The 17,372-nt window shown below is 44.2% G+C and overlaps 1 protein-coding gene across 2 annotated transcripts in view; it reads left to right on the top strand.

Annotated features, from left to right (window-relative positions):
- The window catches only part of DOCK1 (dedicator of cytokinesis 1), a 529,562-nt gene extending 513,657 nt beyond the window's left edge, over positions 1-15,905 (top strand). For both annotated transcript variants that reach the window (XM_040361423.1, XM_040361424.1), the window contains exons 50-52: positions 1,257-1,410; positions 1,783-1,928; positions 15,675-15,905. In XM_040361423.1, coding sequence (XP_040217357.1) covers positions 1,257-1,410; positions 1,783-1,928; positions 15,675-15,767 — 393 coding nt within the window. In that variant the 3' untranslated portion in view covers positions 15,768-15,905. The remainder of the gene's footprint in view (positions 1-1,256; positions 1,411-1,782; positions 1,929-15,674) is intronic.
- Positions 15,906-17,372: the final 1,467 nt, after the last annotated feature.

Raw genomic sequence — 17,372 nt, 5'->3', positions numbered from 1 at the left:
AGGCTGCCATTTTGCTGAAGCCCAAAGCCCCAGCTGTAAATCATAATGTGGAACTAAACCCATCAATTTACCAGTTTCAAAAAATAGTTTGATTTGATTTTGTCCTCAACTGTCAAGCCATCAAATGACTGGTGTCATAACTTATCACATGTGCAGCACCGTGGCAGTTGCAGTTCAAACAAAAGCAGCTTCCTTGGCTGTAAAGGATTGGAAGGTTTCATTCCGCTTTAAGGCTGTCAGCAGATCGGGCTCTACAAACTCAGCAGTGCCTAAAAATGGGGAGCAACTGAGCATGTGCAGAACAGGGTGAGGCAGTGTATTACTGGATTATAAACAGTATAGACACTTATTTTTAATGTTTTACATAGCTATACCTCCTAATGGGGCCAGTCTGAAGTGATCTAGCAGGACTTCTGACTAAAGTTATTACTAAACACCCAAATCAGCTGGTGAAGTCCAAACTGACAAAATAATAGTTTATTAGATGGGCAGCTTACATGGTGCATGTCTTTTTTGCATAACACAATAGGCAGAGCACAGACAGGGAGAAGTGACCAGGATTTCAACACTGCCAAAGCATTAATGGTTGGCAAACACTTAAAGGGTCACTAAATAGCTTCCTTTACCTTACTGCAGTCCTGGTTTCATGTTCTCATTGTTCGTTTTTTGCTCTGATGTTGCTGTAATCCTTCTCTGTTCTGAACACTTCATGGTTGTCTGTTTCCTGATGAAAAAAAGTCATGGGAGCTTTCTCTCTGTGGTCACTAATCAAGGAGGTGTGATTACTGTGTGTCTAAAACCCCTCAACACCAATCAGTTTTGTTTTACAAACCATCACTAGACAATAGAATGAAATCACAGCAAGCTTTTATCACTACAGCCAGGTTGACTTAATTAGCACCTCAACAGTCTGTGTCCCCACATGAATGAATACTGTCCTATTGACCTGGTGGGGTCAGAATAAACCACTTGTAATATTTCAAGATATCCTGCAATACATGAATTATCATTATTGTCCCATCTCATGTAATCTGAGATATCATTTCTCAGTGATCCTATGCCTCTATTGGACATAGGATTACCCTAGACATAAGAGTCATTGGTGAAGCCGACACAGGAGTACCCCGCATCCTTCAAACGTCTCTGGGTATCACAGGCCATTGCGTTACAGCACACATCTATGCATTGTCATTTTCACCTTTTATTGTAATTGGGCCATACCAAATCTGTTGATTCCTTTTGTTTTTCTGTTCTAGATAAGCCCACTAAGACCTCAGAGACCAAGGAGTCAAGTCCTGAATACTCTTACTGGTGATAAGCGCTTCTCTGTATCCCCAAGTCAGCCTTCAACGCAACAACCACAAGTACTTGTCGCCCCCAGAGCCAGGCTCACATTTAGTTCATCAGTAGGTGAGTCATTACATCCCACCCATCTCTCATGTCTTCTCTATCACAGAACACCACTTTTTCCTCTGTCAGGTTTTAATTTTCAGTAATCTATTATATTTGTTTATATTACTATTATGATGGATCATTTGGCTAAGAACAAAGCAATGCATTCCATTGCAACTACCCCTACGATTCCTCGCTTACTGTCCTAATTTCTGATTGGTTGGTATGGAATACCCAATTGTTTGGGTATTCCATGGAACACATCTGGGCAACCCAAAATGGGTATAGATCTCTGTGAAGAATGGTAATACAAATGTTATGCAAGAAAGAGCTGTGACTGTGTTGTTTGTGTGTCATACCATTATCCGTGTACCCAATTGTTTTCTCTAGGTGTGGAACAAAATGGTGTCCCTGCTGCTGAACCAATGGATATCCCTCCTCCACTACCAGTTAAAGGAAATACAGGAGATTATGGCAATGTCATGGATTACCAGGAGTTCATTCAGCCTGCTGCAATACCACCTGCACCCCAGAGGGTAAGTTTATATCATACAGCCAGCCTCACACATGCAGTAAGACTCCACTATTATGAATTTGGTTCTATGTGCTTGGTGTGAGCTAAAAACAATGTCTGTGAATAAAATTTTCTGAAATAATAACAGAAGGTAAAGTGTTGGTACACAGTAACTCACACCCAATTGGTTTGCAGCACAGGCCCGTCGGTGCAATAAAAGATGGGTGCTGATTGGTCACTACTGATTACTGCACTTTGCATATTGTTTTATCCAGAATACCCTTAGGCTAGGTTCACACATGTCTGGTACAAATTCTCAGTTTTCACTGCAAATTTCTACAGCAGCTGTTCATGGTTTATCTGCGAAATTAGATGCGGTTCAGATGCAAGTTTTTGGAGCCAAAGCCCAACAGTGTCTTTAAGTATTAGCTGGCTGTTAACGAGTAAGCCAGAATGTCGGCCACCACGTCCTTAACAACAGACGACTCCTCCGCTGTCAGCGGGGTTCCCTGTAGCTATTTAGGAACTGTTAGACTGTGGCAGTGGAGCTTTTTTGTTAAAAGGGGCCTCCACATTCCAATAAGCCCCCTGCCTGCAGACCAACAGCCAGGCCTGTGGGGCAACCCCCCCCCCCCCAAATGTTGAGGGCACGTGGCCTAGTATGGTTTGGGAGGGGTCACTCCCTCGCCTCCCTCCCCCCCCTATCATGCATGTTTGGATTCTGGTATGGATGTGGGAGGGGACCCCACACCAGTTTTTTGTTTTTAATTTTAGTGTGCGTTTCCCCTTAAAATCCGTACCAAACCTCCACACAGTTTTTTTTTTCGGATCTAATTTGTGTTAATAAGATGTGTGATTTAGATGCGTTCCCATAGAAGGCAATGAGCCTGGAATTTGCCACTGAACCACACCACAGTGCTCAGAAAACGCACAGGACAATTTTCTAATTTGCACTGCACATATGTGAACTGGCTCCATTAAAAAGGCTGCTGGTTCACATGTCATGTGAATTAGGTGCAGTTCAAAAGGCATCCAATTTGCATATACTCTATGTGAACAGAGCCTAAAACTACATTTGCACGTGTGTTTAGTCACACTGTGAATCCCAGCAGCAAGAATTTACTGATTCCTGCAGCTGGAATTGACAGCTGTGTGTGGATAGCTGCAGACGCCAAGCTTGTGCAATGACAGGCGGCCACAGTCATTCATGACAGCCAGTGATTGATTACCTGCAGTGATCGCGACTGAACGCTTACAAAACTGAAGATAATCTCTGGCTGTGTGAAGAGTCACGAATAGCTGCAACTGTTGACAGCCTGTCATTGTCTCGTATGGCCACAGCTGTCAATCCCAATTGCAGGAATTGGTAGATTCTTGTCGCTGGATTTCGCAGTGTGACCAAACTTTATACCATGAAAAGTAAAAATCTGCTTCCATTCTACCTTTCTCTGTAGATGTGTGCTGTGTTACATTGTGATGTAAAATTCAGCCCAGTACACATCTATAGTGCGGTGTTACACAGCAGTACACCAATATACAGTACAGTAGGGTGACCAGACATCCCCAGTTTCAGGGGACAGTCCCCTGATTGAGAACACTGTCCCCGGACCAAGTCTGTCCCTGGTTTTGTCCCCAGATTGGATTTAATAGGGGGCAGGGGCAATTTCAAAGACAATCAGTGCAGAATTAAAATAAAAAAATTTGAATTACACACCCCGCTCCGCCGTGCCTACTAGCATAGGGGGGTTGTATTTTTCCCATTATCTGTGCCCCTTTCTGATGATAATGTGCTGGTCAGAGCAGAGGGAATATTTCTTCAGTTTTCGGGTGCCTGCCCATTCAGCTTCGCTTGCATGTTCTTCTGCCTTGGTTCAAACCCTAGTCAGCCACCTGTCTAACTCCTTGCCTTCCCTGGCGGAGTGATTTTCCTCCGCTCCCCATCCAGTAGTAGCCGGGGCCCAAAGAGTAAGACTTGAGAGGCTGTGAGGTGGGCGGCGATGGGTAGAGAGTCGCTGATTGTTGCCATTACTAGTAAAGAAAACCTATGTCCCCGGATTTCATTTTAAAAATCTGGTCACCTTACAGTACAGGCTTTATGAATTTCCCTATGCTGCAAAACAAATCACACAGGATCCATTTTCTGGTGCACGGACAACCCACTTTTATGAATAGGCCCTTAGAGAATGGTAAGTGTTAGGCCTGTTTACCTTTTAAAACAGTTTGAGAGCAGTGCAGACACTGCCATCCCCGTCTCCAGGTCTGATGTGGCCGACAAGAAATCGGCTGTGCACAGCACTTCGGAAAAGTCATAACGCGATAATGTGGCCACCAGCAGTTTTCAAATGCCAGCAACTCAGTGCAAGACTGCTGTCCCATCATTGGCAACTTTCCCCCCGTAAAGAAAAAACAGCAACATTTACAGAATTTTGAGCTGACTTTTGACTGTGCGCCTGACAAATATATACTACTAGCTCAATGCAGAGTCTTGGTTGGTTGTTTCAGTGAATGCTCCCGGATTACATAATAATTCTATGGAAATTTATAGACCTGTGATATCACAAGACCTCACTTCTGCTGACTTGGATTTGCAAATTTGTATTTAATCCTTCCCATAGTGTGAAATATCTCACATCAATGTTCTGTTAGACAAGGTGGGTGTTAGGTAGATATATAAAAGGAATCTTTGGTCTTTATATTTAAAGTAAAAAGATAGGCAAGCAGCTAAATACACCGTTTAACTGCTTTAGTTCCAGCCTGTATCGCCCTTCATTACAAGGTGAGTTTTCAGTGCTGTGATAGTTTAACAATTACTCGGTGATAATAAAGGGGTCGTCTATGCATTAAGATAAAAAGCCTTCTGTGTGCAGCAGCCTCCCTAATACTTACCTGAGCCCCATCTCTGTCTGTCCAGCGATGTCCACGAGTGTCTTAGCCGTCCAAGTTCTTCCTCCTGATTGGCTGAAACACAGCAGTGGTACCTTTTGGCTGCCGCTGCTGTCAATTAAAGTCATCTACAGTACCTGTCACCGACAATGTGTTTCCAGCACGACGGCATCGCACTGATTCTCGGCGACATGGTACCGACATCTCGCACTCGCTGGAATAGGAAATGCACATTCCAGCGAGCGCTTTATAGAAGGACGGGGATCCGACTTGGATTCCCGCCAATTCTAGCCGAAGCGTTTGGTATGAATCATGAGGGGGAACTCCACGCCAAATTTTAAATAAAAAAACGGCATGGGTTCCCCCCCCCAGGGGCATACCAGGCCCTTAGGTCTGGTATGGATTGTAAGAAGAACCCCCTACTCCAAAAAAGAGGCTTGGGGTTCCCCCCACAATCCATACCAGACCCGTATCCAAGCACACCGCCCGGTCAGGAAAGGAGTGGGGACGAGCGAGCCCCCTCTCCTGAGCCGTACCAGGCCGCATACCCTCAACATGGGGGGGTTGGGTGCTCTGGGGCAGGGGGCGCCCTGCGGCCCCCAAAGCACCCTGTCCCAATGTTGATAAAGACAGGGCCTCTTCCCGACAACCCTGGCCATTGGTTGTCGGGGTCTGCAGGCGGGGGGCTTATCGGAATCTGGGAGCCCCCTTTAATAAGGGGGCCCCCAGATACCTGGCCTCCCACCCTAGGTGAATGAATATGGGGCACATCGTACCCCTACCCATTTACCTGGAAAAATGTCAATAAAATACACAACACAGGGTTTTCGGGAAGAGGCCCTGTCCTTATCAACATGGGGACAGGGTGCTTTGGGGTGGGGGGGCCGCAGGGTGCCCCCCTGCCCCAGAGCACCCAAACCCCCCATGTTAAGGGCATGCGGCCTGGTACGGCTCAGGGGGGGGGAGCGCTCACTCATCCCCACTCCTTTCCTGACCGGGCGGTGTGCTTGGATACGGGTCTGGTATGGATTGTGGGGGGGCCCCACGCCGTTTTTTCGGCGTAGAGGTTTCTCCTTACAATCCATACCCAGACCTAAGGGCCTGGTATGCCCCTGGGGGGGAACCCATGCAGTTTTTTTATTTAAAATTTGGCGTGGAATTCCCCCTCATAAATTCATACCAAACACCGCGGCTAGAATTTGCTCTCCGTCGCTTTCATGACGTCTTTTTCCCATCGCGGCGAGCTGGCTCGGCGCTCGTAGGTGTTCAATCTCGCCGAGAAAGGGAGCGAGATTGACACCATATCGCGGTCACCTACTGTAGCAATCGGGGGAGAAAGAAAGCGGGGCTTCGTGTCTGAATGGACACAGGGAGCTGTGACTCAGCTTGAGTGCCCCCATACATAGCTTGCTGTGGGGGCCACTGAACAGGAGGGAGGGGCCAGAAGAGCCACCCAAGAAGAGGAGGATGTGGGCTGATCCACAGCAACAGAGCAGGTAGGTATAACATGTTTGTATTTTTTACAGGGAAAAAAAAACGATACTTTACAATCACTTTAAACATGTCATACTTACCTGCTCTGTAAAGTGGTTTTGCATAGCGCCGCCCTGATCCTCCTTTTCTCAGGTCGCACACGGGCGCTCCTGGCTCCTCCCTCCTGCCAGGTGTCCATTCACACATAGGGCAGCAGCTTGGCCCTTCATTTCCTGATTAGCTCACTGGCTGTGATTGACAGCAGCGAGATGAGGCTCAGGTAAGTACTAGGGAGGCTGCTGCACACAGAAGGTTTTTTACCCTCATACATAGAATGCATGAAGGTGAAAAACGTTGTGCCTTTACAACCACTTTAAGCTGGCCACCATACATGGATTGAAATTCCGTCTGTACCAGCTGAATTTCAATCCGTGTGGCTACTGTAGTTGAACAGAAGTCAATTTACCAATCTTGCTCAATCTGCTTTGCAGGCTATGGGCGGTAGCACTGCTATGTGTGTTCTGGGGGCGGGGGAGAGGAGAATCTCCCCACTGTTGGAATACATTGACACAGCGGGGAGGATTCCCACATCGAATGGGTGGATGCGGGAATCCCCCTGGTTGAATGAAAAAAAAAAAAAACTGACCCATGTATGGCCAGCTTTAGATCTTTTATTGGGGAAAGGAAGGCTGGCAACCATAGCCAACACGTTTGGTAACAGATATATCAAGTAAAATAGTGCAGTATGACTTTAAATGTATGAATTTCTGCATACCATACTGTAAAACTGCAGCTCGCTCCCAATTCTTATGGCTTCCACTGGTCGCCTGTCCAAAAGAGGCTTTAGAGTGCCACACTCTTTGGTTTTCTTTTTATATCTGAACTCTTTCCAAGCCCTCCACCCTGGGGTATGTAGTATTGTGAGAGCAGCCTCACCCAGCGCTAGTCAGCTCTACACATTGAATTGGTGTGTTACAGTCCAGGACATTGATAATAGAAGAGCCAGCACCTCACATTACAATAGCAGGCTTCTCTGTGTGAGCTCCATTCATTCATTGTATAGGAATTTGCATCATCTCATTTTACTATCATATCTTTGCTCAGTAATTGGCCTGGAGTTCCATGTTTGTTATCTCTCCTTGTGTGATCATTCTCTATCATGCAGCAAGTGTTGCACACAGGCCTCATACTCTGAGCTTGTATGTCCATTTTACTCGATGGAAGCGGCAGACGGGCCAGATTGTTGCTGTGCTGCAGATGTGCCTTTTACATAAGGTTCCCATCTCCCCCGAGGGGTGTGCGAGTCAGTGAATCCGCTCACAACAGGCTCTAATGTGAACTGGCAGACTCACCAGATCTGAAAAGGGAAAGAGGCTCCTGGAAGAAACGAGACCCCAAATCTGTATCTACTGGGAGGACAATGCAAAGGCTTTAAATTAAAGAAAAAACTGCGCTGATATAAAAATAAGTACCAAGCTGCTACATACAAACAAACAAAGCCAGCAAGATAATAAACAAAAAATGTAGCGCTAACAAACTCAAAATGATATAGTACCAAGTGAGGTAACAACTCTCATAGTGTAAGAGCATAAAAATAAACAATTAGCATGGATGAAAGTGACTAAAACAATGCTCAATGTAAAACAAAAAATGAATAAAGTCAATATTTAAAGATGAGTGGACATCAGATGGAATGATTGATGCAGGGAAACAGGTGAGCTGCAATCCAGTGATTAAGATGCAACAGGTGTATAAGTTGTCTGTAGAACCCCGTGAAGATCACAATCACATCAAAGTATGAAATAGGTAAAACACTCTTACCAGATGGTGTTGGACTCTACTACCTTACAGCAAAGAGTCAGCCAAACATTGTGGTCTTTGAGAGCCGGGACCACTAGAAACCGGACTTGGATCACATGCAGAGCTGGAACTCCAATGGAATGGACAACAGGAACCCGCAGTGCTTGAATGGTGTATTTGCGTCAATGCCACAGGCTCTGAGTAGGATCTTTGGACTATCAATCAGGAGATGCAGGCAGAGGACGTGGCTAGAGCTCACAATGAAGCCATGCGGTGGATGATATGAAAATGGGAAGAAAAAGGAACTCCAATGGTGCAGGTCAATTAAAACCAATAGGTTTATTTGTAAAAGTCATAAAAATGACAAAGATAAAAGTGATCACGTACAGGGGTAGCAATGTGGGGTGCTCAATACCCATTGAGCACCCCACATTGCTACCCCTGTACGTGATCACTTTTATCTTTGTCATTTTTATGACTTTTACAAATAAACCTATTGGTTTTAATTGACCTGCACCATTGGAGTTCCTTTTTCTTCCCATTTTCATATCATCCACCGCATGGCTTCATTGTGAGCTCTAGCCACGTCCTCTGCCTGCATCTCCTGATTGATAGTCCAAAGATCCTACTCAGAGCCTGTGGCATTGACGCAAATACACCATTCAAGCACTGCGGGTTCCTGTTGTCCATTCCATTGGAGTTCCAGCTCTGCATGTGATCCAAGTCCGGTTTCTAGTGGTCCCGGCTCTCAAAGACCACAATGTTTGGCTGACTCTTTGCTGTAAGGTAGTAGAGTCCAACACCATCTGGTAAGAGTGTTTTACCTATTTCATACTTTGATGTGATTGTGATCTTCACGGGGTTCTACAGACAACTTATACACCTGTTGCATCTTAATCACTGGATTGCAGCTCACCTGTTTCCCTGCATCAATCATTCCATCTGATGTCCACTCATCTTTAAATATTGACTTTATTCATTTTTTGTTTTACATTGAGCATTGTTTTAGTCACTTTCATCCATGCTAATTGTTTATTTTTATGCTCTTACACTATGAGAGTTGTTACCTCACTTGGTACTATATAATGCAAAGGCTTTGTCACAACTTTCCCTCCAAAGTCAGTGAATGTAAAATGACATGTCTTTACTTATTGACCAATCTGCCGCATCCTATCTTCAAGGATCATCACTATGTCCCCCTCAAAACCAGAAGGACTATTAGCTAGATTCACGATGGCGAGCGCATAGTTGCGGCGCCGTAGCGTATGACATTTACACTACGCTGATTCACAAAGTACTTGCCTGCTAAGTTACGGCGGCGTATCGTAAATGCGGCGGGCGTAAGCGCGCCAAATTCAAAATAGGCTGAGGGGGCGTGTTTTATGTTAATTTGGGTTGACCTGACGTGATTGACGTTTTTTTTTTGCATGCCGCCGTCTGTGTACATATCCCAGTGTGTATTGCGGCAAAGTACGCCACACGGTCATATTGGTTTTGACGTGGACGTAAATCCATATTCACGGACGACATGCGCAAACGACATAACATTTTCAAATTTCGACGCGGGAACGACGGCCATACTTAACATTACTATTCCAGCTATTTGATGGAATAACTTTAGGCTTGATAATGCGTTACGTAAACAGCGTATCTGTACTCCGTCGGCCGGGCGTACGTTCGTGAATAGGCGTATCTAGTGATTTACATATTCTACGCCGACCGCAATGGAAGCGCCACTTAGCGGTCAGCCTAAAAATTACACTTTAGGATGCGACGGTGTAAGACACTTACGCCGCTCGTATCTGAGCCTAATTCAGGCGTATCTGGTTACCAGAATACGCTTAAATTAGCGCCGGCGCACATTCAGACTTAGGCTGGCGTATCTACTGATACGCCAGCCTAAGTCTTTCTGAATCCACCTATATGACTATATACAAAGGGCTACCTTGTTTTTATAGAGGACCTGTCATTAACCAGAGCGATTTGCATTTCTGCATTCAACACATTAATTTAGCAAATTATTTTATTACTTCTGATATATAGCGTTTCTTTTAACCATTTGACCTCCGGAAGATTTCCCCCCTTCATGACCAGACTACTTTATGCGATACGGCACTGCGTTACTTTGACAAATTGCGCGGTCATGCAATGCTGTACCTAAATAAAGTTTGTCATCTCCCCCCCCCCCCCACAAATAGAACTTTCTTTTGGTGGTATTTGATCACCACTGCGTTTTTTTGGAGGTTTTTTGCGCTATAAACAAAAAACATGACTTAAAAAAAAATTATATATATATCTTTTTTTTATTACTTTCTGCTATAAAACTTTTCCAAAAAAAATATAAAAAATCAAATTTCTTAAAAAATGTAGGCCAATATTTTATTCTGATACATTTTAACCACTTAACCCCCGGACCATATTGCTGGTCAAAAACCAGAGCACTTTTTGAGATTCGGCACTGCGTCGCTTTAACTGACAATTGCACTGTCGTGCGACGTGGCTCCCAAACAAAATTGGCGTCCTTTTTTTCCCCACAAACAGAGCTTTCTTTTGGTGGTATTTGATCACCTCTGCGGTTTTTAGTTTTTGCGCTAAAAAAACAAAAATAGAGCGTCCATTTTGAAAAAATGAATCTTTTTTACTATAATAAATATCCCCCAAAAATATCTAAAAAAATATTTTTTTTTCCTCAGCTTAGGCCGATACGTATTCTTCTACATATTTTTCGTTAAAAAAAATCGCAATAAGCGTTTTTTGATTGGTTTGCGCAAAAGTTATAGCGTTTACAAAATAGGGGGTATTTTTATGGCATTTTTATTAATATATATATTTTTTTTTTACTAGTAATGGCGGCGATCAGCGTTTTTTTTTTCCGGTACTGCGACATTATGGCGGACACTTTTGACACATTTTTGGGACCATTGGCATTTTTATAGCGATCAGTGCTATAAAAATGCATTGGATTACTATAAAAATGCCACTGGCAGTGAAGGGGTTAACACTAGGGGGTGGGGAAGGGGTTAAGTATGTTCCCTGGGTGTGTTCTAACTGAAGGGAGGGTGGACCGACTAGAGGAAATGACAGATCGCTGTTCATACATTGTATGAACAGAAGATCAGCATTTCTCTCCCTGACAGGACCGGAAGCTGTGTTTACACACACAGCTCCCAGTCCTCGCTCTGTAACGAGCGATCGCACCCGTCAGGCACGGGAGTTGGGGGCGAGCGGGGGGCGCGCGCACGCGCCCCTAGTGGCCTGTGCGAGAGCCGACATATAGCTACAGGGTCTCGCGCAGGGGAGCCGACCTGCCGCTGTTTAATTGCGGCGGCTGGACGGCAAGCAGTTAATAAAAAGAGTAGATTGTAGATGCTATAATGTTCACGTAAACCAAACTATGGGATATTGGAATTTTTATTATACTAGTAATGGCAGCGATCAGTGACTTATAGAGGGACTGTTGTATTGTGGCGGACGATCGGACACTAACTGACACTTTGTGGGAACCAGTTATACTAATACAGTAATCGGTGCTAAAAACATGCACTGTCACTGTACTAATGGGAAGGGATTAAACATCCAGGGTCGATCAAAGGGTTAACTGTGTGACCAGCCAAGGTTTGCGTTTACTGTATATTCTGCTTTTACTAGGGGAAGAGATTGATTTTAGATCCAGCTTTGCATGAACCCAGAATCCATCCCTTCTCCCGCCAGAATGGAACTCTTTGTTTACATAGGCAGAGCTCCATTCTGAGTCTCTGCCCAACGATTGGCAGGTGCCAGCGGACATCGGCTGCACTGTCTGGCACCCGCAGATAGGTTTCTGCTGTTTATAAACACAGCAGAAAAGGCCTGCTGTTGGAGTGCGTACCCCACCCAGGCGGAAGTTCGGGATCATAGAATTGGGTATATGAGATTGTACAATATATATATATATTTTTTTTTTATGGTTGAAGTAGATGAACTTGTGTCTTTTTTCAACTATGTAACCCAATGCCCTGTCTTCTGTTCAGTGTACGCTGTGGCAGAGGATGGAAGTACTGTACCGACCTCGCATAGACCAGACCATATTCTTCATCTGTACAGTCCAACTCGCCTATTTCAGGGATGTTTTTAGGAAATGGTTAAAGCTGTGTGCAAATGTGAAATGCCTGGAAGTGGGGAGGTGTTCTGTAAAACTTCAACTACTTAGCAATGGCATACCTGCCCCCACCCCTTCCTCATATGGTGGATGTAAATAGTTTGGGACCATATTGTTGTAGTCTGTAGGTAGTCTTGGATTAAACAGTGCCAACAATTCACCAGTCTTCTCGTGTAAGGAAAAATATTTTTGCTGCCATTACCAACCCTCCTTCTGACAGACTAGTTTTCTGGCTGTTCTACTGATCACTGTGGGGTAGATTCAGATAGGTTAGCGGATCTGATTTACGTTACGCCGCCACAAGTTTTTAAAGCAAGTGCTTTATTCTGAAAGCACTTGCCTGTAAACTTGCGGCGGCGTATCGTAAATCCCCTGGCGGAATTCAAATTCCGCGGCTAGGTGGCGTGTAAAATTTAAATCAGGCGCGTCCCCGCACCGAACGAACTGCGCATGCGCCGTCCGTAAAATTTTCCAGCGTGCATTGCTCTAAATGGTTTTGCTAGGACGTCATTGGTTTCGACGTGAACGTAAATTACGTCCATCCGTATTCGCGAACGACTTACGCAAACGACGTAAAAAATTCTAAATTCGACCCGGGAACGACGGTTATACTTAACATAGGATACGGCGCATATAGCAGGGGTAACTATACGCCGGAAAAAGCCGAACGCAAACGACGTAAAAAAAAGCGCCGGACGGTCATTCGTTTCTGAATCGGCGTAACTGCTCATATGCATATTCCTCGCGTATATAAACTGAAGCGCCACCTAGCGGCCAGCGTGAGATTGCAGCCTAAGATCCGACGGTGTAAGTCACTTACACCTGTCGGATCTTAGGCATATCTATGCGGAACCTGATTCTATGAATCAGGCGCATAGATACGACGGCCGGACTCAGAGATACGACGGCGTATCAGGAGATACACGTCGAATCTTCTTTCTGAATCCGGGCCTGTATGTTTACTAATATCTAAATCACTGTTGCAGAACAAGTATGGAAATCAGGGGTATTGACTTCACTTACCACCTGCTTGTTGCTACAATGCTTTCAGCGTCCATAAAGAGAGCCAGGAAACTAGAATCTTTAGAAGGTCAGCAATGACAGGATACCAGTTTATTTTAGTACGCTCTAACTTGCTGAATGTGATCTATGGTTTCATATTTTTTTTTTCCCATTTGTTCTCTGTAACAACTATGATGAGCATGTCCTATGTTTTCTGTTAGATCTTCAGGTTATTTATACAGAATGCAGCAGAAGTAATGAGACTAAATACAGGCATACCCCACTTTTAAATCAGAGTTCCAGACAAAATTGGAACTTCCGCTTTAATTGCAGGTAACCCCCCGGACATGTCACGTTTGGCATGTAATTTTTTTGGGGGGTGGAGCAGATACTCTCTTTTTAGAGGCATCCAACGCCCACTTCCTCCCGGGGGTCTGCGGCGCCATAAGGAAGTTCACCTCTCCCCCCTCCCTTGGCCCATCACAGTGCAGCTCGCGCAAGTGCAGTGCGTACCCAGCTGTGATGCCACAGCCGGGCGCCCATAGTAGTGATGCCTGCGCCACAGAGAGGAGGGGGGAAGAGCAAGGCTTCGTTTGCCCGCATCACTGAATTGTAGGACAGGTGAGTGGTATTTTTTAGCGGCGCTTTACTGTCATTTTTGCGGAGGTATTTGGCCGATAGCGGGGCGAAAAAGGGTTAAGGTAGAGCCGCGGGGCCCATTCATTTCCAGGGTGAAAGCCCTTGGGCTGTAGAGAGAAAACCCCAAACACTCCTGGAAATGTTGGAGGTGGCTTAGTGGTGCAGATGTAATGACTGAAAAACAAAACGTCATATTCATACCACACAAGGCGCTTCAGGAGGTGCGCAGTGCCTACTGATCAGTTGGGTTTGTGTACCGTGTGGTGACAGGGTCTCTTTAATAACTGTATGTTTGTAGATGAGGGACTTACAAAGCGTGTTATAGGATTTCAATGAATAGGATGGTCAGGACAGACCAGTTCCCATTAAGACATGTCTATAGGGGATCCTCCACAATGCTTCTCTCACATTAACACATGTGATTGAAACATGTGGATGAAAGACACTATTGGCTTATCGTCTCTTTCTTCATGTTTTATTCATTTGTGGTCTGAATGTGAACCACTGTACCAGTAAAGGTCTTATTGATTTCTCTCAAGACTTAATACCAGGGAGTATTTTCTTTCTGTAAAGAACTGCCTAATAATAATATCATTTGTTATATCTTTACTAGTACAAGCTGAATTCAAGTTGTACAGTTCTGCCAGTCATCATTCTGGCTCATATTTTAATAACACTAGATGGCATACATTCTTCACCCCACACATCCGCTATGTCTCCAGAGGTGGTACTAGAACCATAAAGACCTATTCATACAGACAGTCCCTCAGTCTGTTTTTGACCCGTGATTAGATGGAACAAATACAGATTGCAATCTAGGCCTATGCACAGCCGCATGCAAGCCGATAAGTGTCTTGTTTACATCCGGGCCTGTTCAGGGTCATCAGAGCAAGCGCAATAAGTTTGTGCACTTATGCAGACCTCAACAGACCCCCATGTTTCTTTACATCTGGTCATCCATAGGGGGATTACATGGGTCTGCTTTTCTCCATCCGAGGTTAAATATCACACAGAAATATACTATGTAAAATGGATAAGTTAGTGTTGTAAAAAAATGCACTCACATTTTAGCAGGTTGAAAGAAGCCATATCTTAAAACCAAGGGAAGTCCTCTCAGGGACCCGGGTTGAATTGCAGCAATCCAGGGAAGTGTAGAGAAGCCCCCTGCAGCATATAGAGCTACAACACCACCCAAGCCAGTTAGACAGTATAGGAATATTCCAGGATGACATCAGGTGCCAGGGGTGTGGCTACGCATTTCAAGGCGATACTGCCTCTTTCTCAAACATGAAAAAGGGGTGTTGCTGCCTTGAAAAGTATAGATGCGCCCCTGGCATCTAACATCATTCCATAATATTCCCATTCAGTCCAAATGGTTCCGGTGTTGTATCTGTATATGCTGAAGATGGCTTCGCTATAAACTCCCTTAGAGTTTGGGTTGGGTCCCTGAGATGACTACCCTTTGTCTTTAAGATATGCCTCCTTTGATCCTACTAAATGTGAGTGGATTTTTTTTACATGTGTGTTTTTTTTTTATTTTTATAATAATTACTAACTTGCTACACAGAAGTGCCCTCTGGTGTCCATTTCACTCTATTACAGATAATCTGCTGAGAAGCTGCTCTGGGGCCAAGCAGGCTGTCATCGTATAGACTTATAAACTGTGTTTAGCTTTTACCACTTTTGAGGTTATTGGCGGTCTTTGCGCCATAAACTTATTTTTTACTAATAACATACTATGTGCTCACTAAAAATATATATATATATTTTTTTTTGATCACATCTTTAAGACTTTATTTCAAAAATCTAATCATATACATCTATATATTTCAGAACTTACCACCTCCGCTGCCCAGCAAAACACCACCGCCACCCCCTCCGAAGACGAAAAGGCATCCTTCCACGGATTCTGGAATGACGCAATAAAGCACCCACCTTGTTTCAGATGTACCGCGGTGAATTCACCTCATTTGGGACGCAGTGTTTTCCTTTCTCATTTGTGCAATCGTCCTAGATACAAGAAGAGTCACTTAGAGTTAACAAAATTTACTATTATAAAAAAAAGAAAAAAGACTGTCAGCTACTGAAGTTGTGGATACTAATTTATGTAGTATAATACTAAAGGAGCAATTTACAAAGACGGCAAATCCAAATTGAAAAAATTATGGTGGCATTGCAAAAATCTGTCACTTCCTGTTTCATGATCGTGTACAGAAGTTTGTATATATGACTTTTTTTTTATTTTAGGCTCTTTTAATTTTTTTAATCATGGTTTTACTGTAATAGATCCTAATATCTACTTACACTCCTATGCATTTCCAGTCAGTGGCTCCTGCTGAAGGTATATACAGGGAGTGCAGAATTATTAGGCAAGTTGTATTTTTGAGGATTAATTTTATTATTGAACAACAACCATGTTCTCAATGAACCCAAAAAACTCATTAATATCAAAGCTGAATATTTTTGGAAGTAGTTTTTAGTTTGTTTTTAGTTTTAGCTATTTTAGGGGGATATCTGTGTGTGCAGGTGACTATTATTGTGCATAATTATTAGGCAACTTAACAAAAAAAAAATATATACCCATTTCAATTATTTATTTTTACCAGTGAAACCAATATAACATCTCAACATTCACAAATACACATTTCTGACATTCAAAAACAAAACAAAAACAAATCAGTGACCAATATAGCCACCTTTCTTTGCAAGGACACTCAAAAGCCTGCCATCCATGGATTCTGTCAGTGTTTTGATCTGTTCACCATCAACATTGCGTGCAGCAGCAACCGCAGCCTCCCAGACACTGTTCAGAGAGGTGTACTGCTTTCCCTCCTTGTAAATCTCACGTTTGATGATGGACCACAGGTTCTCAATGGGGTTCAGATCAGGTGAACAAGGAGGCCATGTCATTAGTTTTTCTTCTTTTATACCCTTTCTTGCCAGCCACGCTGTGGAGTACTTGGACGCGTGTGCTGGAGCATTGTCCTGCATGAAAATCATGTTTTTCTTGAAGGATGGTGACTTCTTCCTGTACCACTGCTTGAAGAAGGTGTCTTCCAGAAACTGGCAGTAGGACTGGGAGTTGAGCTTGACTTCATCCTCAACCCGAAAAGGCCCCACAAGCTCATCTTTGATGATACCAGCCCAAACCAGTACTCCACCTCCACCTTGCTGGCGTCTGAGTCGGACTGGAGCTCTCTGCCCTTTACCAATCCAGCCACGGGCCCATCCATCTGGCCCATCAAGACTCGCTCTCATTTCATCAGTCCATAAAACCTTAGAAAAATCAGTCTTGAGATATTTCTTGGCACAGTCTTGACGTTTCAGCTTGTGTGTCTTGTTCAGTGGTGGTCGTCTTTCAGCCTTTCTTACCTTGGCCATGTCTCTGAGTATTGCACACCTTGTGCTTTTGGGCACTCCAGTGATGTTGCAGCTCTGAAATATGGCCAAACTGGTGGCAAGTGGCATCTTGGCAGCTGCACGCTTGACTTTTCTCAGTTCATGGGCAGTTATTTTGCGCCTTGGTTTTTC

Source organism: Rana temporaria, chromosome 8 (genome assembly GCF_905171775.1).
Source record: "Rana temporaria chromosome 8, aRanTem1.1, whole genome shotgun sequence".
Taxonomy (NCBI): domain Eukaryota; kingdom Metazoa; phylum Chordata; class Amphibia; order Anura; family Ranidae; genus Rana; species Rana temporaria.
The sequence above is the reverse complement of the archived record's forward strand: the minus strand, read 5'-3'. Positions and strand labels throughout refer to the sequence as shown.